The 26,587-nt window shown below is 42.7% G+C and overlaps 1 protein-coding gene across 7 annotated transcripts in view; it reads left to right on the top strand.

Moving 5' to 3' along the window:
- TENM4 (teneurin transmembrane protein 4) overlaps positions 1 to 26,587 on the top strand; it is a 685,723-nt gene that overhangs the window by 561,863 nt on the left and 97,273 nt on the right. For all 7 annotated transcript variants that reach the window (XM_039848155.1, XM_039848159.1, XM_039848158.1 and 4 more), the window contains one exon: positions 14,082 to 14,267. In XM_039848155.1, coding sequence (XP_039704089.1) covers positions 14,082 to 14,267 — 186 coding nt within the window. The remainder of the gene's footprint in view (positions 1 to 14,081; positions 14,268 to 26,587) is intronic.

The following is a 26,587-nucleotide window of genomic DNA, read 5'->3' as shown; positions in this document are numbered from 1 at the left end:
AGCTCTTGCCTAAAGCCCACTTTCCATCCAAAGAGATTTCCTTGTCAGTAATCTCGTCTTTCTTTCCGACAAGCCACAGGATGGAGCATTAACTAAAGTCATCTATTTCTTAGTGCTTACCATGTACCAGGTACTGAACTAAGTGCTTTATAGCCATTATCTTAGTTAAGGCTCATAAGAGCCTGTGAAAGAATTATTACTAGTTCCATTTTCCAGCAGAGGAAATTGAAGCTCAGAAAAGTTAAATTCCTTGCCGGCATCCCCCTTTAGTAAGTGGCGGATCTGGCTCCAAGGCCCTTCCTCGGCTGTGCAGTAAACTGAGTAATAGATTGTAACTGTGCCTGTCTCTTGCCAAACTCTGAACTCCATAAGGTCAGGATCTACTAATATATCTAGGACAGGGCCTGACACACATTAGGTTCTCAGTGATTACTGAATGAATGCCTTACCCAGTGACGGTCAAAGGGGAGGGAGGGGCAACAGCTAAAGGCTCTGCCCAGGAAGATCCCAGCATACTACTAGACAGTCTAATCTTTATTCTCAGTATTTCCCCACCTCCATCCCTACCCTGCTCCCTAATACACTCTGCAGGGCTAAAACCAAACCCCTGGGCTCCTTCTCTGTCACTTTCCTAAACTAACTCGTGTTAGTTTCATGTGCAGTGCCAGCCATCTAGAACCCCTCCTGGATAAGAGCTGGCATCATTTCACCTCCTTCAAGCCATCTTCCCCAGAGAGCAGCCCTGCTGGGCTGGACGCCTCATCAGCTTTTGCATAAAGTGGGCATGCTTGGCAGCACTGCTGAGCAGAACGGCTTCCCCTTATCCCCTCCCCAAGTGCTTTTGTTGGCTCTTCATTCTCTTGGCTTGGAGCTACCTCAGAAAAGAGAAAGAATTTAACCTCTTTGAGACGGTCTTTAAAATTGGAAAAGCCTACCTTTTTGTCAGAACCGAATGACGTCTAAAGACGATTTCAGGCTCTGTGGCATTTTCCAGGATGCTATTTTAAATATGATCCTTTAGACTCATCATTTGCCCTCCATTAGCTTTCCCTCAGATCTTCCTTCTCCTTCATCCCAGCCCAGTAGCCTCTGTCCTCAGCCTCATAAATTCATTTCTCATTTCCACTGCTCTGTGAGCTCTCTGCAATCTTGTCTTCCATAAACGACTTTTATTTGAGAGGGCCCGCTCACTACATTTTATTCCTTTGGGTCGCTGGCTCATAGAAGCAGTACATGACAGAGATTCTGCCTATAAAATGCTCATGCTGGTGGTTTATGATTCTTATCATTTTACTGCAATTGAGTTTCATGGAATAACAGGTGGAGATGTTTTAGAGATTCAGTGGGATGGGATTGGAGGTAGCATGTACAGTCAGTGAGAATGCACTGGATTTGGAGTGGTATCAAGCCAGACCTTTTCAAGACTCAGCTTATCTAGAGAATATGGCTAATGATATCTGCCTCGCATTATTGTTTTTCAAATTAGCTTTAATATGTATGTATAAAATGCCTAGCATGGTGGCTAGCATTCAGTAAGCACTCAATAATAAAATATTAGTGTATATTTTTAGAATGCATAACTACATCTTAATTAGTCAAATAATTTTTAGACTCTAACAAATTTTAAGTTGGAGGGCAGTTTCCATAGTGAAGGTTTAGAGCCAGACTCAGATTTGAGTCTAAGTGACCTCGAACAACTAGCTTAGAGTCTTGGTTTCTTTGTGGTTTCTGAGACTCTGCCACCCCTTCCCCAGCCCCCAACACTGGTCACGACATCTAGATGAAAGAGTCACTAATGTGCTGGCACATTTATTCCCAAACAACTGTGCGAGGGCCACATAGCATTTACATCACCCTCCTCTTAGGATAATGAGCTTCTTGAGCTCTATTCCAAAGCAGAGCACAGCATCCGCAGAGAGAGCACCCAGCACAGCTCCATACCTGCACCCCCACCCTGACATGCACACCTACTACTTCATTTACTCATAAACCTTTCGGGCCTCCTGTGTTTCGGGCACTGTTCCAGGCACTGAGGACCAGAAAGCTACAGTCCATGCAGGAAGCAACATGTAGTTATGTGACATGATAAGAGTTCTGACTGCTGTGCATTCAGTGGGGTTTGTAAGCACAAGGAGCAGTGAGCTCAGCTAAGAGAAGGGTATGACAGGAACCTGGGACAGTCTTCCCCAAGGAGGAGACTTGTGAGCTGGACCTTGAGAGGGGACAGAAGGAGCCTCCCTGGTGGCAAAGGAGAGGAACAGTCCAGGCAGACAGAACAGCATATGTGCAGGAGTACAGAGCTGTGCAGGAGTGTCTTCTGATGGTCAAGTCCTACCTGAGTCTGACTGGAGAATAGGAGCCACGGGGATAGATGGAGGAAGTAAGGCCAGAAAGGTGGGCAGGGTTCAAATCATAGAGTCTACTGAATGCCTCACTGGAAACCTTGGATTAAAAAAATTTTAATGCATGGTGTAGATTACCCTTTTAGACTCCACATCAGGACCCTTTCTTTAGCTAACTCTGCTCAACCTGGCCTAGTTTCTATCTTCACTTAGGAGACCTTCTAGAATTCAAGCTCAGATTCTCTGAGCTTCCAACTTCTTCTCTATTACTCTTCTCTCCTACCAAAAAGAAAAGCAACTCGCAAAGCGTAATTAATAACAATAATGATAAAACGGATAGGGAGCAGAAAAGCTCTGTTATCTAATTAAGTCACAATTGACAGAAAAATAAGCCCAATGCCTTAAAAAGAATAAGCTGAAAGTAGCAACAGGGTTAAAAAAAAATTAAAGCTCTAAACATAGCAGTTGTATTAGTGCTAAATTTTGAAAATGGTAATTCAATTTTATTTACAAGGCAAAATATAATTACATTTAAATTTGAGGGAACAGAATTTAATTCTTATTAATGACAGAAAGACTGAGTGAGATGCTTTAATGCCAGATAAATTGTCTTACGTTCATGGATGGGAGAGAAAATTAGATTCAGCGTTGAACATTCTCCCCTGTTACGAGTCTCATTGGCGTAGCCGGAATTGTTCCCTCTCTGAGAAGCATTAGCTTCTCAGCCCAGAAAACACAGCACTGACATCCAATTAAACATCAAAAGGAAATGATCAGACTGGGCTATTTCTGTATAGGTATGTTGAGAACGGAAACGCGAGGTTAGAATTTCACCCAAGGAATAATATCCGTTGAGACTTGACATTTCCTGTACCCCTTCCCAATAGCAAGTGCTTGCCTTAAATCAAAGTTTAGAATAATAAATATCTGAGAGATTGACAGTGAGACAGAGAAGGCAAAGGAAGGAGGCGAAGAAGAGCCCACCACTTGTCTGGGATGTAGTATGGAGGTTTAAACACAATGAAATGGTCAGTCCCTAACATTTAATTAAAGACAGAAATTAGGCGTAGACAGGCATACTACTAAACACTACCAGAGTTAAAGGTTGATAAACCAGGAGTTAGCAGCTTTGTAATTTAGTAGAATTTCTTCCTGACAGCTCTGGAACATTTTCTGTGAGAATTGGAGTTCTTCAATATACAAATGTAAGCCCTTCTGAAATTGGGCTTCAGAATCAGGTTTCTGTTTGGGTGCCCAAGCTGGTATCTTACACAAAATCTCTGGTTGTATGCCCAAATCAAACTGCTGGTATGATAACATGTAATTTTAAGATAATAACTATTCTTTGAATGGAAATTTTATAGAGCTCCTTCATGTATGTGCTTCATGATTTATTCAAACAACAAATACAGAAGGCTCTGACATTACAAATGATGTTATTACCAGGAAACCAGGGTTCAGGGAGTTTGAGTGACTTGCCCAAAAACACTCTGAAAAAATAAGGATTCAAATCCAGCTTCCTCTGGCTTCAGAGCCCATGTTCATCTCCTCCATAACTCTCCTCCATTACTCCTCCATTAACTATTACCAGGGTTTATACTAATACTGTCTGAATCAGGTATCAAGTTTATAAAGTACCACTTCATTTGGTATCACTTCCAGGAACCGTGTAAATTGGATCATGTCCAACAGTGTACCCAGCAATACTACCAGCAGTCAAGGAAAAGAGAAATTGCCTTCTGGGGCACCCAGTGGGGCTTCTTGGAGGAAGTAGAATTTAAGGTGGGTGATAGAGGTTAGATTTGAATGGGCAGAGATGGAAGGAGGAGGCAAGCACCTTGCAGCAGCCCATTGTAGAAGCCAAGGTTTGCAGCAAAGATGGGATGGACAGATCTAGCCATTTTCTAGGAAAGACCATTAGTTTCGAGTGGCTTAGCTTAGGATATTTGTGGTAGTAGTGAGAAGGGGAAGCAGTGAGGAAAGTTAGCATGCATCATATCATGAATGGCCTTGAAAGAGATTAGCTGTCATTGGGAGCCACTGAAAGATTTTAAGCAGAGAGGTGGCACAGTCAGGTTTGGTTTTAGAAAGCTTACTGTAATATTGGCATGCAGTTCGAGGTGCCTAGGGAACATCTAGGTGGAGATGTCCGAGAGAAGGTTAGATGGATAAGCACGTGACTGGAGAGGTGGGCCTTTCACAAGGGATATCGGGGCTGGAGGTCTTTGGGAAGAGCATTCAACAGCAGCTGTCTTTTCGGTTTACCCAACTGGGCTCTTTCAGTGGAGTTCGGATAGTGTTCCAGCCCTGGCTAAAAACACACATCCCAGTCACGTGCTTTGGCTTCTCTGCTCACCAGCCCTTTCATTGCTTGTTATACTTCAGCAAAGTCAGACTCTATTTGGAGGCCTCCTCCAAGCCAGGTGTGAACACCTCTAATCAGCAAGCCCAATACTCTCCAATTAAGGTAAATAGCAGTGGCCTACTACTTCTTGTGATAGGTGCTTCAAAAAGCTTGAAATTCTAGTCCTGGGGGAATAGGTGTGGCGACTGCTATGAACCGAGATACTGGAATCTACTTTTCTGCTTGGTTTGAAAGCTTTCCGAGCTCCTTGAGTGAGGTGAAAGGCCATATGGTTCCCAAGGCTCATTAGCTGGCTGCTGTCTCTGTCTGTAGGACAGAGCCGGGGCTTGGAGCAGCTCTGGCTCCTGGGTGATAGGGATAGAAGTTGAAAAGCACAAGAGAGTGGCTTGGGTTTGGCCTCAATGTCAAAAGGAGACTAATTACCGTAAGGAAGTTAGAGGCTCCTTTCCTGTACCTTCCTCCCCTTCTGGCTTCTTCCTGAAACCTGCGCTGAGACTAAAACAACGTCTGCCCAATTTAGTAAGAGAGAGAGGGAGAGTGGGTGTGATATTTGAACCAATTTGTTCAAAATATAGGGATATCTGCCCTGTGGGAAAGAAAGTTAACTTGTAATTAGTTTACTATGTGCCAGGTATTGCTGGCCAGCTTTGTGCTCATTTCCACATAGGTAGATTTGAGTCGCTTGAGGATAGGAATCATTTGATATAATTTCTGAATCCCCAGTCTAGGGGAATCTGACATATAGTAGGTACCAAATTCATTTTTTAATCAATTTTAAGATTCTAGTAGACAGGTATCAATATTGTCATTTTATAAATGACAAAGATAAAGGTCAGAGGTGAGAAATATTTGTTTCCCATAACTGGGAAGTGGCGGAGCAGGCTCTTACATCCAGCTTGCCTAAATCCAAGCCTCTGTTCTGTGCAAAATTATAGAACCTTGAACAGTTATGTAGAGCACCCTGCCTCGTACCGCTGGAATCTGGCAGTATGTAGATGCAGTCAAATAATCCATCTCCTATGTAAGATTCATTGTGGAATTCAGAGATTAATCTGATGATGGCAGGGTTCTGGAGACAACACAGACTAATAGCCCTGATAAAAAAAAGGTCCACATAAAGTGCTTTGGGAATGAAGAAAGTGAAACCCCTTCCAGCAGGAGCACTGGAAGAAGGGTTCAAGGAGGAGGTGGCACTGGAGTAAGAACTCAAAGCACCTTTAGAGTAGAACATGTGAAGATTGGGTTTAAGGAGAACCTAGACCATGGAAACAGCATGTGCAGAGGCACAGAGGAGGAACCAGAGTGTGGTAAGGCCCCATTTTTAGCCCGTTTTCTACCTGGCTCCTTACATGACTATTTTCTAAGGCAACCATCAAGTTCTTGCTCAAGTAGTGACATGCGTGTCACTGTGCAGCAAAGAATAAGACACTTCCTTTCTCTGGGCCCTCGTTTTCCTGTCTGCAGAATGGCTAGTACATCTCTGACCACAAAAACTGGTCTTCTAAGTCTTCCTCCTCTTTTTCTCTTGTATCACTAAACCCGCCTAAAGTAGATCCTCTGGCCAGAACCAGGCCATTTCCTGCCCAGCATCAGCTCTCTTCTGGCTTACCCTCCTTCTCCTTCATTTTCCCCTGTTCCCATACTCCTTCACCTCTAGCTCTTTTCCTTCATTACTCACAGCTTCCTTGTCTCTGCCTTTCTTTCACATCCACCTTGCAAAACCCAGAATCATTGCAACCACTCACCATCTGCGATCTTACAGCTGAGCTTCTGAGCACCTGAAACCAAATCACATCATGCTCATGATCTTTTGACTCTCCTGGGCCTTTTCAGCTTCAATTCTTCTTGCACTTTTTTAGTTCTTGCTCCCCTTCCCCAAGGGCTCTTTCAAACTTCCACATCTATTCATCAGCATCTTGCTCAGCAGAGAGTCTTACCTCACTGCAAACTGTGAGGCACTGGTTATGTGCTTTCCCATCATCCTGACCTGTCCCTTAACACAGGTCTCTGCCTGCATATCTCTCCATAGAAGACGAGGTACCCACAAAGCCTGTTCCTCCAATTATGCTCCAGATCCAGTCCTCTCCAGCCATTGAGAGACACCTAAGTTACTCACATCACCTCCTTGCTCTCCCCAGTATCTTCAAACCTTCCCTTCTCCTGGATCTTTCCAGCACCTAAACATAATATAGTTGCCACATAGTATGTGTTTACTCTATAAAAGAGTGTCCAGTATGCACATTGCAAGGTGCATTTAAGCCTCACATGAACCTGAGATGTTGGTGTCTATACCCTATTTTGTGGAATAGAGGCACAAAAAGATGAAATAACTGTCCCAGTCATGGATGGATGGTGGATGGATGGATGGATGGATGGATGGATGGATGGATGGATGGATGGATGGATGGGCGAATAGGCTGGCAGTTAGATGGCCCAGTAAGGATAGGCTGGTAGTTAGATGACCTAGTGACTAGATAGCTGGTTAGTGATTAGACGGTTGGGTGGATGGACAGATAGATGGACTAATAGATGGGTGAATGAATGGATGGAGGTTAAAGAAACAGATAAACAGACAAACAAAGTAAAAAGTTCTTAATATGATAAACATTGGATCAGAGTGAGAAAAGAGACCCAGACTTGATTTCAGAGATCCTGTAGTTTAGCCGAATTGTGGGACCAAGTTTAGGCAAAATCTCAGATATAATCTGACATACTTCACAGTCAGTGAAATAACCTGTCCCAGTCACATGGATGGATGGACAGTCAGTGAAGTATGTCAGATTATATCTGAGATTTTGCCTAAACTTGGTCCCACAATTCACAGACCAAAAGCCTGTGTAAATCATAGTCATCTTTCATTCTAGCTAAGAACCTTTGAGCAAGTCACTTAATCTCTCCAAGCTGTTTCCTCAACTACAGTACTGGAGTGAAAATACCACTGCAGGACTGTTGTGAGGATTTAATGAGATATTACTTGTGTGGCACCAACAGTGGTTCTACATTTACTCCTTATTTTTGCCTCGAATGCTGTGTATTGTGGCTTGGACTTAAAGTATACCAAGAATTCAGAGAAGTTCCACAAGCTTTGCACTAACTCAGATGAGCTAGTTATGAAACAGAAAATCCTAGCAGGAATCATTTAAAATTATTTGAACCTCTATTGTTTCTTAAAGTCACGCTCAGAACCTCAGGTCTAAAACAAAATAGAACAGTTTTCCCTGTCATCACTTAAAGTGCTAAATACAAACTTATTAAAGGACTTCCCAGGAAGCCACATGGGGCCAAGACTCTGTTTACATATCCCTGGAATTTTAAAAATGGCTTCACTTGGATACGTCGCTTGCTCAACAGGAAAGCCCACAGATCCTTGGGTGGGGTCCCCTCTATCCTCCACTCATATCAGTTTTGAGCATCTTTCCAAGTTGAAGAAATTTTATTGGAAAATTATATGTAAGTCTCTACCTTTAGAGAAGAGACACAGCTTCCCCTACCAGGTATTTTAATGAACAAGATTGTAAAGTAAGTCAAGACAAATTAAAACGTAGCCATGACAGATCTCAGGCTCCATCCAGGGTTATACGATGATTAACATTTAATGAGAGGAGCCTGGGGCAGCTTTTTCCCGTATACAGTTTGAGGCACGATTAACCAATAGGTAAACCTTACATTTTTCCCTACCCTTTTCTCCTCTTCCTCATGTGTCCACCTGATTTCATGTCAGAGAAAGAGAATGGGTGTGATATAGGCATTGGCATGAAGGAAGATGTATGTGAGAGTGTAAGTACTGAGACACTTAAATTACAGTGTTCTCAGTTGGAGATTGAAGATGAATTTCTAGGAAGATTAGGCACATAGGAGACTGAGCCCCTGTGTGAATATATTTAACCAAATAAATTTTGTGCAATGTGGCACTGAGATAGAGTTGAGCCAACTGACTTAACACCTTTTCCATGAAGCTTTTTTTTTTTTTTTTAAATTCATCTGTTCTTTCAACAAATATTTGTTGAAAGCTCATGCTATGCCAGCCCTGGCACCTGCTGCCAGGAAACCAAGATGAATAAAAGCTGGAGCCTGCCATCAGGGGGGCTTCCAGTCTAGAGAGCAGACATGTGTACAAGTGAGGCAGAGCAGAGGTGGGGTAGGAAAGGGGAAGTGTTATGGGTGTGACTTTCCCTAGGAGGAGAACTAAGGTGTTCATGGACCTAACCTGGTTAATTTCCAAGGACCTATAAAGTTCAGTAAAGAACTTTACAAGCTTGGAATGAGAATTTTAAGACAATTGGACATTATCACCTGTTTTCAAAAGGGCGCTTGGGCTACAAACACAAATGGTTTCTAACTGGGTTTTGAAGGTCTCAGCTGATGATGCCATGCTAGGTGAGCAGAGAAAGGGCTTTATACTCACATTTTGAAGCTGCTACTAGAAAAGCAAATATTTTGCTCTTCAGGAAGATGCTTCTCTGCTGGATGACTAGGAGCTGTGCTGATAAAGGACATCTTAGAGCCTCATCAATCAGTTGTGTATATAGCATAGTTTACGTTGAGCTTTTCACATATACCCTTTCCTTCAGTTATCACTAGTCACCCTGTAGGGGACCATCATTACTCTCTCTCATTTTACGGGTGAAGAAGTATGGTTCAGAGAGATTAAGTAACTCTCCCAAGGACTCCACAAAGACCCAAGGAAATTAGGGAATCAGAATCTGACCCCTGTGGATCGTGTACTCCATAGTTCTGTAAAAGATTCCTCCCAGGTCCCAGCCCTCCAGCATTTAGTCAGAAAGCTCTGATGCTAATCATGTGAAAGTCATCTAGCATTTATCAGATATGTATTTGTATTGGGTATGGTGCATAAGTCAGAATCCACATCTGATCTTCTGACTTCAGTCTGGTACACTTGCCACTACACTTCATTTCCTTTCTTATAAGAATATGTGGGCATAATTTATTATATCTTGACCATCTGCCAGGCACTATGCTAGAAGCTTTTCTTCCATTTATGTTAACTCATTTATTTGATTGAGATTTTGTCTGCCTGCCATGCTGGACTGTAAACTTTTTGAGGTCAGGAAAGAACCGTGTCCGTCATAATCCCCATGAGATCCCCAGTGCCCACTAAGAGTTAGCACTCATGAAATTAAACAAAAGAGAATAATCCCTACAACAGCCCTCAACAGCAAATGGTGTCATCCTCAGTTTACAATTGAGGAAGCTGTGACCCAAATTTCACCAAGTACTGTTTAAACTATGTAAAGGGTATATGAACTGTCAAAGCACATTCCTTTGCATTAGCCTATTTGGTTTTCACTCTGAGAAGTTATATCTGCTTTCAGGTCAAAACAGAATCTACAAGGAAAAATAAAGCAGTTCCTTTTATTTCAAGGAAAAAAAATATTGAGGCATATTTAAAAATCACAATAGGGCCTACAACTTGAGGCCAAGTGATGAAGTAGCATCTCGGGGTTCTGTTCCATCATGAGTGGGCGGGTCTCCTTCACTCAGGCAGAGAGACCATCTGCAGAGGAGAAGCTGAACACTGACAGGTTGTGTGACCGTCATTTAGTATCCCATAAACATCAAGGTCACCCTGTTCAGGCCCCTTCCATTAAAATGTGTAAGAGCTCACAACCCAGCTTGTAAAGGGCTGATTGGAGGGGTGTCCGGCCACCAGGCAACTGTAGCTTCAGGCCAGGAGAGCACGTCTAGTGTAAACTGGCAAGGAAATGGAATATTTGGGTGGATAGCTTTGCGGTCTCCAGATGGGAAAAGTGAGACCAATGTCTGGGAAACTCTGCGTAGAGGATCTCATTTCATTTCACATCTATCCAAAGTCTGACTTGGATGTAACACAGGATAAACGACAGGGCCAGAAAACAGGGGAGAATCTGCTTGAAGAACCAGGAGGTCCAGTCCCCTCAGAGAAGAGCCTGCCCTTTTATCTGTAAAATGCTAGTCTTACAGCATCGCTCTGAGGATTGTCCAAATGAGAAGCACCAGATGACCACATGACCTGACAGAATTCCCTTATGCTGTCTGGGTCTCGGTAGCCTCACCTCTAGGAAAGATAATAGCCAGGTGTTCTCACAGCATTATTGTAATAGTCAAATGAGAAATGGTACATGAAGAGAGCTTTGTAAACTGTAAAACCTGATATGTGTTTGTTAGTTATTAACCAAAAATACTTTCCCACACAGGACCTCATTTGATCTAACACCAGCCCTGTGAGATTGGTGAAGTGAGAATTATTATATCCATTTTACAGAAATAGAAAGTGAGGCTCCAATGAATTTCATAACTTGCAACTTGCAGAATACCCAGCCAGTAAGTGACAAAGCCAAGGGTAGACCCCAAATCTTTCTGATCCCAAGATTCGTGGCTTTTTTATTCATTGCACACAAGCAAAAAGGTACAGAGAAGTGAGTAACAGCTGTAGATTATTTGGATAATCTTTGGAATGTCAATATGAGTTTGTGCTTTGTCTGGACTATGATCTCCTGGAGGGCAGAGATCGTATCTTATTGACCTCTGGATTCCTAGTACCAGGCACAGTCTCTGGCACATAGTGAGCATGCGTGGAATATTATTAGAAAAATAAATCACTGTGAATTTATTGATACCTACTGTTTATCAGGCACTAAATACCCCCTAAAGTGGAAGCTTTCTTCCTCCCCCTTTTACAGAGGAAGAAAACAAAACTCAGAGCAATTGAATAGGTTGCCTAAGTTCATATAACTGGCAGAAGTGATATTTGGAGCCACATCTCATTTCAAGTCTTATGCTCTTTTATCCCTACTGCTTCCAGATTAATTAATAAAGGAATGAACGACCTGTTAGCTAAGACCTGAAGTCAGACAGTCAAGTGCTGGGAAAAGCCTGCCTCTTCTGCTCTCAGCCCCCATGAACTCCACATGCCCTGCTGCCTGAATCACCAAGGCTTTGGTCCCAGCAGCCTGTCCTTCTGTCCCTCTCCTGGCTCACACCTCAGTGAACAGAAGTACTGTCTGCTATTTACTTTCACACCATAAACTGCCACCTGGAAATAGTGCTGAGTATACCCAAACAAATGCTAAGCTAATCCTCTCTCTCTGTCTCCCAAAGGAAAGTTCTAGCCCCTGAGTGCAGCCTCAGCCTCCAGAGCCACCAGCAGTCATTGCAGTGCTGTGTGGAGGGAAGGAAACTTAAGAAACAGGACTTGAGGAGGCCTGGGGCCTGGAGAATGCCATTGTTGTCTGTGCAAGAAGGGAAGGAAGCTTGAAGAGCATCCTAAGTAGTCCCATTCCTGGAGGGCTTGTGGATGCAGTGACCCTGCTCCACAGCCCCACCCTCACTTGGGAAGTTTCCATAGGGGCAACTCACTAGAGATAATCAGACAAATTGGCCTGAATTAATTTTCGGCCAGGCTGAGCAGGGTCTATGTGAATTGTTTTACATTCTCAGGCACCTATAGCACCAGGCACATATACATTCATTATACAACAAACCTTGATTAAGAGTCTCCTGTGTCAAGATCTGTGCTGGGTATCAGGCATAGAACTGATCAGAAGAATTCAATCCCACACATCTGGCAGAGAGACAGAGAAACAGAAAATCACTCTACCGTGTAATATGGGACGGCAAGGGGCAAGAGAATAACCACAGAGTGACTCTCAGGAGACTTCTCAGAGGAGGAGGGACACTTGAGCTGAGCCTGGGGGTAGATGATGCTCTGTGACATGGAGGGTACTTGTAGCATATACTCCCATAGCCTGAGGGCTGGAGGGACCTTTGATGCCATCATGTTTCCCCTCTAGTAGAAAGGAAACTGACACCCAGAGAGAAAAGTGACCTTCCGAAGATCAAGAGCAGATTAGTAGCTGAGCAGGCACGACCTTGCAAACCTGGTCCTCGGACTCCTAGTCTAAAACTCACTTTCCTGAGAAACCTTTCCTGAATTAATGATCTTTACCATGGCCTTTCTGTCATCCACCAAAGCCCCAATAGTCAGCACAGGCGCTGTGAGGCAGCAGCATAATGCCCACGCTCAACACATTGGAAAAGTCAAGGAACCTGCCCAAGGTCACATAGCTGAGAATTCCTGAGCCCAGGTGCCCTGGCTCCAGGTCAGGGCTCTTTGAACCCATTTTACAGCAGCCTACCTCTCCTCTGAGCAGATGAGAAATCCAGTGTGTTATTGCGTGAAGCACCTCCCTGTGCAGGTAGTATGCTTTGGCAAGGTGCCTGGCATGGAAACACACCATAAATGGTAACTCACTGTTGTTTTTTAGTTCTTGAACATTTTAGCCATTGTCTTGTAGACCGGTAAGGAAGGCCTGAGTCTCTGAGATCTAATTTTGTTTTCTTTTTTAAAAGCAGTTAGTAGCTTCTAAACCAAGAGTACAGCTTAAAAGGGAGTCACGGTCAAAAACAATTTTTGCCCATGGGTGCCAAATAATTTAGTTTGAGAGAAATTAAAGGTATTGAGATTTTCACTTGAAGACGGTTGGGCCGTGAGGCACAGAATCAAGTCAGGGTCTCCATCACAGCCCTGGCAGAGGTATCGGTGGCTATGGTTGCTCTGCCCGTTCCCTGAAAAACAGTTGTGTTTGGGAGCCTTCACAGCCTCTGCCTGCATAACCATGAAGCTTCACTGGCCCCAAGGCCAAGAAGCTGGTGAGTCAGGTCATGTGCCTGTTTGTGAAGGGTCAGGCTGTGTAGTCCACCCCCCACAACCCACCCGCACGACCCGCTCTGGATCAGAAAGGCCATTTCGATGGTGCTCAGAGTTGGAGTGATGAAGCACAGGAAGACAGAGCAAAAACAGCAAAGGCACAAAACAACCACCTAGAGTACATCCAGGAGGTGCAGGATCCAGCCTTTCTTTCACTGCACCTCATTTAGGTTCAAGGCTGGAACAAAATGCAGGCCCGAGAACCCTTCACATGCCCCAGCGAGACCCACAAGCACTTTGCTTGGCAATTGAGGACTCATCCTCACTTTGTTTTCACACATAACTGGTTTTTAATTAAATTTGACTTTTCCTCACATCTGTTCAACAGGCCGGTCCCCTTTGGAAGTGGCAAGCACAGAAGTGGGGACAGACTGGTAATAGGGGAAAGCAAACAGATTACAGCCCTTCAATCCAGCCTATTTTGATGAAGAATGGGCTCAGGACAGGCTTCTGCCAAGAGAATTGTTCTTGTCCGAGGGTCATTGTCCACGGAGATTAGCCTCCCAAGCCTCTGGAATCTGATTGCTCACAAAAGCCGAGGAAGGTAGCCAAGTGTGACCCTTGTTCCTAACAACAACTCGCTCAACACTTGTTTTCTCCCTCTCTCCTCCCACCCCTGCCCCTCCTGGCCCGGGTTTGCCCCTTCCCTCTCCCCACCTCCCCACAGAAATCTGTGCTGCGGACTGTGGCGGCCACGGCGCCTGCGTGGGGGGCACGTGCCGCTGTGAGGATGGCTGGACGGGAGCGGCCTGTGACCAGCGGGCTTGCCACCCTCGCTGCACCGAGCACGGGACCTGCCGCGACGGCAAGTGCGAGTGCAGCCCCGGATGGAACGGCGAGCACTGCACCATCGGTACGGAGGGCCCAGGCCCTGGGGGACCTTCTCTGGGCTGCATGGTGCCTTGGTCGGGCACTTCAGGGCCAAGGCTGGGCCCCCATCGCATGTGGGAACTGACTGGGCAAAGTCCTTTCATCTGGTGACATTATGGTTGGCATTCCTTAGACATCAATTGGACTTATTCTCATAACTGGGCACTTTTAACTTACCCCCTTCCCTGTCTGCATTTCCCAGATTCCAGTTATCTGGTTAGCGTGCCTTGCTATTTATCCCTTCACAGGCCAAATAGTATGGGTCTGTGTTAAGGAGTTGGGGTTCACTAATGAGGCGGATGAGTTTTGCTTAGCAGCCATGGGGGGCAAGGCCCAATGCCGCTCTGAGCCTCAGTTTCCTTACCTATAAAATGGGGATAATAATGCATGTAAAGAACTTAGCATAGGCTGGCAAATAGTAGAGTGCTCAATAAATATAACCATTATTATGAGAGTCACAATCTGGTTGGGAGAGCTTGGGAAAGCTTCCCACAGGCCCCAAGCCACATCTGCATCCCATCAGGCCAGAGACCGCTCCCTCCCCTGTCCTCGGCTTCTGTCCTGTCTGCATTTGTCTCTTTTCTCCTCTCTTGGGGGCTGCACGGCACCACCAGCTTCTGCTGAAGCAGCACTGTTGGCAGCTTTCAAAACAAGCTGATCAGTCCATTCCCTTCTTTCTGCCTTTCCCGCTGTTTTTGTTGATTTTAAACACAGCCAGACATTTTGCTTGGTCTATTATCTGGAATGAACACTCACTGAAAGCTCTTTATTGAATCAACTGGTTTGTGTATGTGTGTTTTAACGTCTTCCTCTTCCATTATTTTTTTTAAAGGAAGGGTCTGTGATCAGATGGTGAGCACATGGCTTTAGAAGGCAGGATTCTGGGTGCCTCTCCAGCTCTGAAAGTCACCTCTTAAAGTCTTACAGAAACTGGGAGACCAGACCCAAAGCTTTTGGAGGACAAAGGAATTTTGAGCAAATGGAGCTATCTCTTATCTCATGTTTATTTAGGCTCCATTCTTTTTGTTTTATAGCCTGAAATTAGTTTATATTCATCATCCCTGCTCTCAAACATCACTCGGTTTATAAATGGCTATAGAACACCTTATACTTATTACTATTCATTGTAATAGCTTCTCATTTTTGAGTATTTACAGTGTGTCCAGCACTGTACTAATGGCTTTAACTGCTTTATTTCATGCTGCTAACAACCATGCTGTGAAGGCATACATATTATTTCCTTCTTTTAAGGGACCTGAGGTTGAAGGTTACTTAACTTTTAAGAAGTAGAACAGGAATTGGAGGCTCAGTCTTCTGAGCCTTGGTGCAGGGGCTGCTCACCAGCTGCTTGCTGTGTAGTTCATGTAGGACAAAGCCCAGGTTTTCTGCAGTGGCATCTGGCTGATATCTTTCCCAGAGGCTGTGCCTTCTTATTACGGTTGCACTCAGAAGTCCACACCTAATCTGCCAACCCGCTATCTTAACAGATCCACTCAGAGTTGATGGCAACCCTCCCTGCTTTTTCATAGCAGAATGTGCTGCTGTGTCTTATTGTGTGCTTCTGGGTGGCTTCTTTATGTCATTATATCTTACCTTATGATTGTTCTGGACACCCCTTAAAGAGAAAGAGCCCAAGTCACTCGAGGGGCCCCTCCTTTAAACTCTGCTTTCACTTTTCTGCCTGACTGAGTACAGACTGACCTTTTAGCCTCCCAGCCCAGAAGGGAACCCATCCCTATTAAAACCAAAATCAGAGCCCATTCTAACTTGCTTACAGAGTCCTCAAGTCACCTTAGCAAGTTCTAAAATTTATGGATGTTAGACTTTTATAAGATAAAAGCATCTCATCTGAATCAAATGATGAGGGGTTTAGGAGATTCTCTCTCAGTCCAGTCACAGATGACTCATGACCAGGTTTGTGGGCAGGCTGTGTTACGTCTAGTGTCTTGTGGACGTTCATCAGCCTGGCCTAAAGAATACCCCTTTTGTTTCAATGCCAAGAAGTCAAACCACCCCTTCCCACCTCCCCTGCTCACCCTGTTGTTACTCTTTAAGAGCAAATTCCTCCTTGGGATTGCAGATGCTTCTTCTCCTCCAGATAAGAACTCCATCAAGGTAAATGTGCACAGTTCAAGAGGGAGGTTGACAGTCATAAATACCAGAAAAATGTCACAGGACATTTAAGAAGTAATGGACTAGTCATACTGGCTCAGATGAAAGGACGCTGGCTGGGAATTCTGTTACCTTTCATTGTGTGGTGAGCATTTCCTTTGTCCCTGTCTAATCTCCCTGCATGGCAACTTGCTCTCCGTGCACGTGCATCTCTGCCTGTGGCCAGCTGCATCCCCACTGAGAAACCCAACACCCCAATGCTGAAGGAACGCTTCAATAACCTTGTTGGACAGAAGGGAAGGGGGAGGCAATGCAAATGAGAGAAACAAGGGCGGTGCCTTCTTTTTCTTTTTGGAATAGAAATGAGAAGGAGAACCCCTCTTTTAAACTTGGATGGTAACAAGCAGCACTTTCTTATGTTTCCAGAGAACTTCACTCCTTGTGAGGATCCTTTAGGAAAAGAAAACACTGCTGATGTGAAAAGTTAGAAATTCAAAGTGTTACATTTTCTCTTGTTATCAGATTTTATTATTATACAGTAGGTCATTATAGTGCCACCAGCTCATATGCTGTAGTATAGTCGTGTATCACACCAGAGAAAAAGCCAGTATCCATGACATTGATTCAGAGACCTCCATGCAGTAAAAGCAAAAGAGAGGAAGGCCTATTTACTCACACACTACCACCCTCCATAAACAGAAAAGAATGACTTGATTACTTAACACCTGGCATAAAAGAATAAGACAAGCCTGGGCTCCTTATAGTCCAATCCCCAACATAAGAACCTTTTACCCTAGTGACATTTCCTAGAGTAGATTATTAAAGTCGGAATTAAATATCTCCTTTGGGGGCTTTGGTCTATCTTTCTTTTATGGAAGCCAAGGTTTTTCTCAAAAGAAGTTCATTTTCAGAATCAAAGAGAATTCGATAGTGGCATCCTATTTAATGACAATATTTTTGTCAAAAAGCAAGACTATTTCACATTGTATCTTAATTCCTTATGTTAGGAATTATCTGTCTCTTTACATCTTCAAGAAACATCACTGGGGCTTCACTTTCTCCTCCTGTGAATCACAGAATGGGGTGGCTGGAAGAGGCCTCTAGGGGTGACGGAATGCTGGCCCCCTCCTCCACTGCCCACAGAACTGCACACCCATCAGCCTGAATCTCAGTCACCTGTTCCTAAAAATATCCCACAAATAAAAAGGGATTTTTCACTCTTACTCATCACCAATACTTCCACTTATGTTTATGGAACCCGGTTTTCCTAGACCAGAAGTTAAGGTAAGATGGGTTAATTTGGATCTATTTCTCAAATATATGGCCAACACAGAGTCATCAAAACCATATTTTTGGATGTCCTTTCCAGGAATGTTATGAGTCTCTTAAGTTTGAGGCTTGACCTCCAATTTCTTTAGAGAAAGCTGCAAATGATAGTTAAATTTAAGGTGTTGAATTTTTTTTTTTCTATTTCTTTGAAAACACTGCTAACATTTTGGATCACTTCTATGATAGTTCTTTTATTCACTCATGCCCCCTGTCTATAAAGTCTCAAAACACATGTGGGAAATGCCAGCTTCTGATTACATTTGTAAAATTCAAACCTTGACCCTAAAGTTGTGATTGTTCAAGATGCCAGATATGCAGAATTATTTACTAGGCTTCAGGACAGCTGTCCAATCGTATAAATCTTGATTCTTAAACAAATCCTCCTCTGAGAGTAAAGATCAAAATAATACTCTGATGATGTAATTACTAGAGTGAGCAAAGCCAGACTTCATAAGAGAAATTATTTAAAAAGGCCATATAATCTTCTGGAGTTCTTGGCCCACTTTTGAATGGTAGGTCTTGGGTTTCTTTTTCGTAATCAGACAGTCCTCCACCGAGAGCTCACAGGTTGCTCACAAGTCACTCACAAGGTGTTGGCACCTATGTGATGGCCCAATGCTTATCCCTCCTCAAAAGCATTCTCTCATAACAGGACCTATGACCAACAGGACAAATGCTGACAAAGAGAAAGAGAAAATCGGCAGGGGTCTACCCCAAGTTATCAGAGCAAGAGCTCTATATTAGACAGTGGTTCTGGGAGATTTCAGCTCACATGTAGTGGGGGTGGGAAACTGGGGGAAAATTAGTAGGCCTTGTTGAGTCCCTTTCAGGATGGGTGCCATTGGCCACTTTCTCATTGATCCTTCATCCAAAGAGAGAAGAGCATTAATATAGCCAAGATCTTAACAAAAATATCCCTTCGATGGTATGTCATCCATCTGAAAGAAATGTAGATGATTGTAAACACCCCAAGCATTGCCTGCTGAAATGATCCTTGTTTTACCTGGCCTAATATGTACCAGTGATACAACTATTAGAGTCAACTGAGGCTCCTTGAGAATAAAAATGAAAAGCCTCTTGCCATATTCTCCATGACCTTTGATGGGGACCCCCTGAAGCTTCTTAGGATTATCCTAAGAGAAATTTTGAGAAACTTCTGTTGGTACAAGCAAGTCAAGGAAGGAGGTTTTCATGTTGGAGGTCATAGAAATGGGAAAGACACCTAAAACCTCACAGACCAACCTCATGCCAAAAGCCCAGAGTCTCTATCATAAACAGCTATGTGCCACCACGCTCTCCAGTTTCTTGCATAGTGACAGGAATGTAGAAGGAGCACAAGAAACATTTGTGCAATGTTGAAAGAATAAACATGGCCCAAGAGGAAAAATGACTCTGCTACTATCGTCTTTATTCTGAAGTTCTGAGAAGAAAGATGAAGGAATTTTTGTGAAGTCCTGAATCCACCATTCATTAGTGCAAACTTATGGACTTTATGTCATCTTTTCTTAAAGTTAGTACTTTAAAATCATGATGAATTTTTAAGTGACCATACTCAAGGGCATATGTGCCAAGATTTTCAAACAATGAAAGCAACAGTGGTATGGATTACTGCGTATGCTTCTTTTAAATAAATGGCATTGGATTTAAAGACCAAGTTATCACTTCCATTTTTAATAGCCAGAGACAAGGAAGCTCTATTTCATTCCGAGGAAACTGTTGGACTTGGTATTGACTGACTTTTATCAGCTTTTTGATTCACAGTGTGGCTTGAGATCACTGTGTAGGAAAGGAACCCCTTGATTTGTGGACTCAGAATTTGACATTTTGAATGTTCACTTTTGTCTCCTAAAACCCACAAGGTTGATTGCAACCTGAGTCTACCTCAATCACCTCTGGGCTGTTACTACTGCTTTCAGTCTGGAGATATTAGTAAGCATTTTTAAAGATATTAAAAAATATATTTACATTTAATAGAGATCTTTATTACTAAAAAAAAAAAAAAATCCTTAAAAATGAACTGGCATTAGAAGAGAGAGAGAGCTCTCTGAAGTCAGCCCCCGGGTTTGGGGATATTAGCCTATAGAGTAGATATAATCTGTACTCATCACCAGACCCAAGATATCACCCTTAAGTTTGGAGATAATCAAAGTGTTCCTTGTTGGCGAACTCCCTCAAAATGGATACTGCAGGGTGGTATGGCCATTTGGATCCCAGTGATGGTGTCTCATCCAGCCTAGTCATCCTTCCTAACCCTGTGAAAGAAATCTAAGCTCATGTCACCTCTTCTGTAGCTGGGTTCAGAGATTTTACAAGAATGTATGATTCTGACCCCCCCACAAAACTGCAGATCTGGAATCTAAGAACAACGGCTGAGCTAGGAGATCCCAGAGATCCTGCGTGTTATTGCTTTCTGATGGCGTATCCTGGGAGATCATGTCTAAGAAATTTAGATCATTTTGCAAAATTAGATGAATGAGCTTGACTAAGGCAATAGTGACAGATGAACCAAGAATTGAGAAAGTCTTTGCCTTAGCCAGTTGTTTCCAAGGCTGTTTTACATGTGGGCGGCCCCTATTTTTCATTGCTTGGCATTCCACAGCTTTGTTTATTCACTCCTGCTTAATAAGCCACTCTCCTTCACTTTTCCTTCATATATCCTATTATCTCATGGACACCACAACATCAGTAAGAATGAAGGGGAAGCATGCAAAGCCAGTTAAAATCACCTCTTTTCAATTTTCCACTTGGCCGTGCAGCCTCCAGAAGCATATTTCATCTTGAAACAGATACTACTACATGGTTACCCCAACTAAGAAGAGAGACTCTCATCCACCAGTCTTTTGAGGCAAATTTATATGGATGAATAGCAACAGCATTTCCTATCCAGGGGATTGGAAGGATAAAATTTGTATTTTTTATCAATAGGGTAAGAATGTTCTTACAGTTTATAGAACCCTAAGGCTTCTAGATAAGGTCCCACCATTGCAGTTCATTCCTACTTACCGACTTTTGAGACTTTTGATTCATGTGTGAAATTGAGCTGAGGATGGGGAGCCAGCGTGGCAGAAAGAATCAAGCCCTTCAGGAGACCGCCATCTATCTGGCCTTTGTGGCAGCACACATAGGGGAGTCGTAGAGAGGGGCGAAGGGGAAGTTCCTCAAATGGTTACGGCTACAGCCTAGATGGGGAAGGTGAAATGGTGTTACTGATTTATGGTGGGAATGAAGAGGTCTGCTCTGCTTTAAACATAGCTACATATGTGCACAGTGGGTTTTCTTTCAGAGGAACGTTTGACCCCCATCCTTACAAATAAGCAAAACCTCAGATTGCCAAACAAGCCAATGCTTGGATGCAACCCCTCCATTGGAAAACGAAGCATACATCATTCTGTCTTTTGAGTTAATAAGCATTGGGAAGTGGTCTGGTTTTCTTTTCTTTTTCTTATTTTTCACAGTGACATCCATTGACCTGCACCTCACATTCTTTGTAAGATGCACAAAAAAGAGATGCATCTTACTTAGAACTCCAGGCATTTTGCATTCAGGTCTGTATGGGCACATGTGTCCACAGAATATTCAAGAATGGCAAACAGATACTCTAGTGGTATATTTGACCAAAGACTCAACCCACTTCCCTAGTGCATATCAAAGATGATTCCAATTTTGCGTAGTTCTATATTCCAGCTCCCTGGAAACCCCTCTGCCCGAACAGGGTGCACTTGTTCTTCCACCACTGCTTCCGCTAAAGGGAGGTTGGATGCCGCTCTCGGTAGACAGTGCAAGTCTAGTTTTCCATAAGACTGAACAAACCTGACGGAACAGGAGTGTGGCCACTTTTGCAGCTTCTCATCCCCCGTTTTCTCCCATTCTCCTTGTCCATATGTCCTCCCATTTATATGATCATATTTCCAAACACCTGAGTCACAGAATGTGTTGAAGTTCCTTTTGGCCCTTCCTGGAGAATGTGCTTGCTCTCCCTCCTTCTCTCTCATGTTATCCTGTCTTTGGTTTTATTTTCCCCACCATGGCAGGTCTGTCCCAAATATGGGGTGCATCCCCTTTGTTTCCTTAGCACCTGGCATGGTTATGTGGCAGGCAGTATTGCACTTACTCTGGATCCTACCTTAAATGTCCTGTCTTTTATTTCCCAAGCGCACTATCTGGATAGGGTAGTTAAAGGTATGGTCTTCCTTCCTCTATTTTCCTTATTGTCTTTGTGTGTGTGTTTGTGTATAAGCATAAAAGAAGAAATGTATATATGTAAATGTATATACACCCCATCAGCATGGTGTCTAGATACTGCCACATCCCCAGCTTTGTCAGAGTATCCACTGCCCGGAGGGCGGTTTTTGGTCACAAGGCGGTTGATATACCCGGAGTGTCATTCTTCCCCCTAAAGTGCTCAATCTGTTTGTGACATTACCATTGTGCTGTTGTCCTTTCCTCCCCATACACACATACACTTCTCACCCTTTCTACCCCATCTCATGTTACCTAGCCCATCTCCTATGGCCCCAGGTCCATTAGAATTAAGATACTGGGAACCAGTGTGGGTGGCCTGAGAGAAGAAGAGATCCCAAAGCAAGCTAAGAAATCGTAAGAGCTGCATTCTATTACTGTCATGTTCATTCATCCGACAACTGCCTATGGAGCACCACGAGTACTAGTACTGTGTACTAGATTCTGTGCCAGGCTCTGCAGAAAGCGGGGAAACAAACCCCTGACCTCAGACAGGATGGCCTTTTGTTTGGGATTTTTCCCTTTCAGAGAAGGCCTGACTTTGGTAAGTCTTATCTATGAAGGATATTCCCTACAGGCAAAGCAATTCCTTCTATTTTAAACATTTACATTAATTAGGTAGTACCTAATTTTCCCAATAGGCCTCATTGCTCTAAGAATAAGTCTCAGAATAATCAGATATGTGTGCTCCTAAAAGACTCCAAGCTCCCCGAGGAGAAATACTATGCCCTATTCATCTTTTTATCCTTAAGCCCTAACACAGCACCTGGCATAAAATACGAGCTCCGTGGTTAAGGACTCATACTCAGGAGTCAGACTGCCTGAAATGAATCCCAAATCCAACACTTGATGAACTGGGTGACCTTGGGCAAGTTACTTAACCTCCCTTCACTTCAGAGTCTTTATAAAAGAGGATTGTAACAGGACCTACCTCATAGGGTTGGCATAGGATTAAGTGAAATGATGAATGTGAAGTGCTTAGCACGTGGGCAGGAATGGTGTTCAACAAATGTTAGCTATGCTACTTTATCATCATATGCTTATTCTTACTTGAATTTGGAGAAGGACTTTGTTAGCCAGACTAATTTTTGGAATTGTAAAGAGATGGCTAAGTTAGCTTTTAATAAGAGATGGCAACTGATTTTAAAAACTTATGGAATGGGTTTTGGGGAAACTTAAATTACTGAACGCTTTTCAACTGAGACATCTTGCCAAATATAGCAAAGGTGTTACTTGGGCCCATTAGTTGGATGCCTGGTATTGAGAAGTAAGGATATTCACATTTAACCTACTGCTCTTTAACTGAGAATAAAATAATTCCAGCAGAAGAGAGTAATACCTGTGAGCCTCTTTAAAGTAGGAATTTTACACATAATTATTAGAGGAATCATCAAAATAGATAAAATTTAATAATGTTACCATCTATTTGTTGGCATTTTCCTACTGTGTGAAGTATTTTTATATCCATGAATCATAAATGAGTCCTGTGAACTTTTTTAAGGGCACAGATATAATTTTATTCATTGGATTGGAAGAGGAAATTGAAGTTGAGGAAGCGAGTGGCCCATCCTGGCTCACACCTCTAGTAAGTGGCTGAGCCAGGATTTTGGATTTCCTGACCTAATCCATATTTCCAACATTTTTTCTTCTGTCACCATAAATAACCAAGAATATCCCGTAATTTCCAGTATCATTCCTACAAACCACATCTTCCAAATTTGCACCCTCACCAAGAAGTGACAGATATTCTCTCTCAAAACACCATTCTGATCTCTAGTTCTGAAAATATCACTAGACCTAGGGTTGGATTAGGTCAATGAATCATAGGTTGCTGTAAAAGACAAATGTTTCTTGCCAAAAATCTAGGTCTGGACCAAGGCCCCATTTGGCTCACTTTATGGGTACTAATAATGGGTACTATTCCTGGAAGAAAAAAAAAAGAAATTCAGAGACCTATACAATGCAAGCTCAGGACTTGTCAGAATAGAATACTTTGTGATTCAAAGACAAGCTGGCTTCTGTTCTGTGCTGTCCATTTGCATTGGTAGAGGCAAAAGAAACAGCATTCGCTCCTCCTAAGTGCCAGAAAATGTGGATACCACACAACAGAAATGGTCCCTACTGTAGAGCTGCCCACTGTCTAGCAGAGAAGACACTAATAAAACAATTCCGACAAAATGTGATGAGGGTTATGATAGGGGAAGTCCAAGGTCTGCTTAGCAAGGAGATCTGCCAAAATTAGGCAGAACCTTGTAGCTCAAGATTGTGAACTTAAACATAAGCAGATGAGAAAACCACAGAAGGTTTTTAAAAGCGGGATAATGACTCAATGACATTTGTGATTTGGAAGGATTGATCTGACCATATTATAGAAAAGAGTTGAGGGGGACATTTGGGAACGAGGAGACCAATTAGATTATTGCTGTCATCTAGGTAAGAGATGATAGTGAACCTGTCTAGGGAAGTGACTATAGGGATGAAAAAGTACAAAAAGAACAGAAAGAGAACCATAAAGAAAGAGAACCATAAAGAAATGTTTAGATATATGATAGGTGTATTGCATAACCCCTTAACTAAAAAATAACTTGGAGGAATCTGAAAGTCTTCTAGTCATACCTGATGACTAGGTGGGGCTTGTTCATAGGTTTAGGCAGAAAGTTGAAGATAAAGCTTTCCCTTGTCATTTAAAGGGCATCATTTCTTTTGAAAAGCTTAGCCCTGCTCTAAACCTTAGAATTACATTATTTTGGCTCTAGCAAATGCCTGGTGTGAGTCCTTCCAGAGGGGATTGTTAATGTCATTTGGGCTCTCTGAATTATTGATGAGTTTCAGGGTTTGTGGAATTAATGAGCTTCAGTAATGGGTAAGGATAGGCATATTGCTTTAAGAAAGTCAGCAAGTCACACCAGAGGAGGCTTCTTCATACTGGCTAATGGGGGTGCGATTATCCTAGAAGCAAATTGCTGGATGAGAGCAAACGTCATTTAACCCACAGATACTCAAGGTCCCTCTGAAACCCTAAAACTGATAGGACAGTGCAAACCTTCAGGGCATAACTTGGTCCATTTAAAGAAACTGACTGTGAATAAAGCGTTCCTGTGATTTCACATGTAGAGCTTTCCCTCCCAGAGAATCTGCTCCTTCAGGCAGATTCAAAGCACAGAATGGTGCGCTAGGCACTATGTGCTAAGACGAGCTCACTAGAGAAGGCTTCTTAAAGTGGGTTTTGTGGAATGGATTATTCCACATTATTGTAAATGGTCATGGGATTGGGGAAAATTCTGAGGTCAAATCGGAAATTGTTCTGATAATCTAATAAGCAGGTTTCTTTATTGTAATATTTCTCAGAGCCTTTAATGTATTAATATTTAGTGTTCTTTTCTAGGATAAGAATATAGGATGCAATGTTTTCCAAACTTATTTGATCACAGAAGCTTGTTTTTGAGGACCTCAGAGAACTAGTACACTATAAAATTCACACTGAAAAGTAATGTTTGAGATTTTAAGACCCACTTTAAATCCTTCCTGGAACAAATTAGGGTATAGATAAGTAGAATATAAAATTCTTGAGGTGAGGTGATATATCTCATCTCTGTATACACTAGAAGTAACAAAAGGCCTGGCATTCAGTAAGTGCTGAGTAAAGTATGTTGAAATTAAAAACAAAGTCATCAAATATGAAGTTATTTGACCTTCTCATTAGGTCAGTTGTGCTGGTAGGACCTAGCAGATCATCTCACCCAAACTCTCATAAATGAGGAAATTGAGGCCAAAAGAGGAAAATTAACTTTCCCAAGATCCCACAAGTTAAGCAGGAGGTACGAGTCCCTGGGTCTCCTGTTTCATTCACTGATTCATTACAACAGTTAATATATGTATTGAGTGCAAGGCATGGATTAGGCACACAGTCAACTTTATGGAGTTTAGATTCTAACTCATTAAACTAATTTAATGAGTATAAGACATTAAACTAATTGCACAATTAATTTAAGTATACTTGGAACAGTTGCTCTCAAGAAGAAGGACAGCGTACTTACTAGAAGAGCATGAAGTGGTGGGTTTGGGCTGGAACTCATGGTCCTGAACCCATCTCACTGCCTCCCATGCAGCAACATATCGATCCCCATGTCACTGGGCTTGTCTAAGCTCTCTTTGGCAGGGTTTGCATTAATGAGGACCATAGCTTTTGACCCACACATTGACACAATTTGCTCTGGTAAAAGGTTAAGTTCTGAGTGAAGGTATACAACATTAAAACAAATCTGATAATAGTGAGAGCAGCTGTTATTTATTGAATACCTACTTCTGTTACCTACTGTGTTAAATAATTGACATAGATTATCTATTAATCTTCTCAACAACTCTTTGAATTAGGTGTTACTCCATTTCATAGATGAGAAAACTGAGGCCTAGAGAGTTAAATAATTTGCCAGTCATCACACATACAAGTAAGTGAAATGGTAGTGCTGGGGTTTGAACTGAGGTCTGTCTAGCTCTAAAGTCCACACTCTATTACAACACATGGGTTTTGGTTTTTTTTAATTTATAATTAAATCATGTGAAATTGGAACTGCCCTAAAAAATCGGTATCTGTAAAATATAACAAAAAAGTATTCAGTTTAG

This window comes from Pteropus medius, unplaced genomic scaffold (genome assembly GCF_902729225.1).
Source record: "Pteropus medius unplaced genomic scaffold, Ma_sr-lr_union100, whole genome shotgun sequence".
NCBI classification, from domain to species: domain Eukaryota; kingdom Metazoa; phylum Chordata; class Mammalia; order Chiroptera; family Pteropodidae; genus Pteropus; species Pteropus medius.
This window is presented reverse-complemented; position numbering and strand designations above follow the sequence as displayed.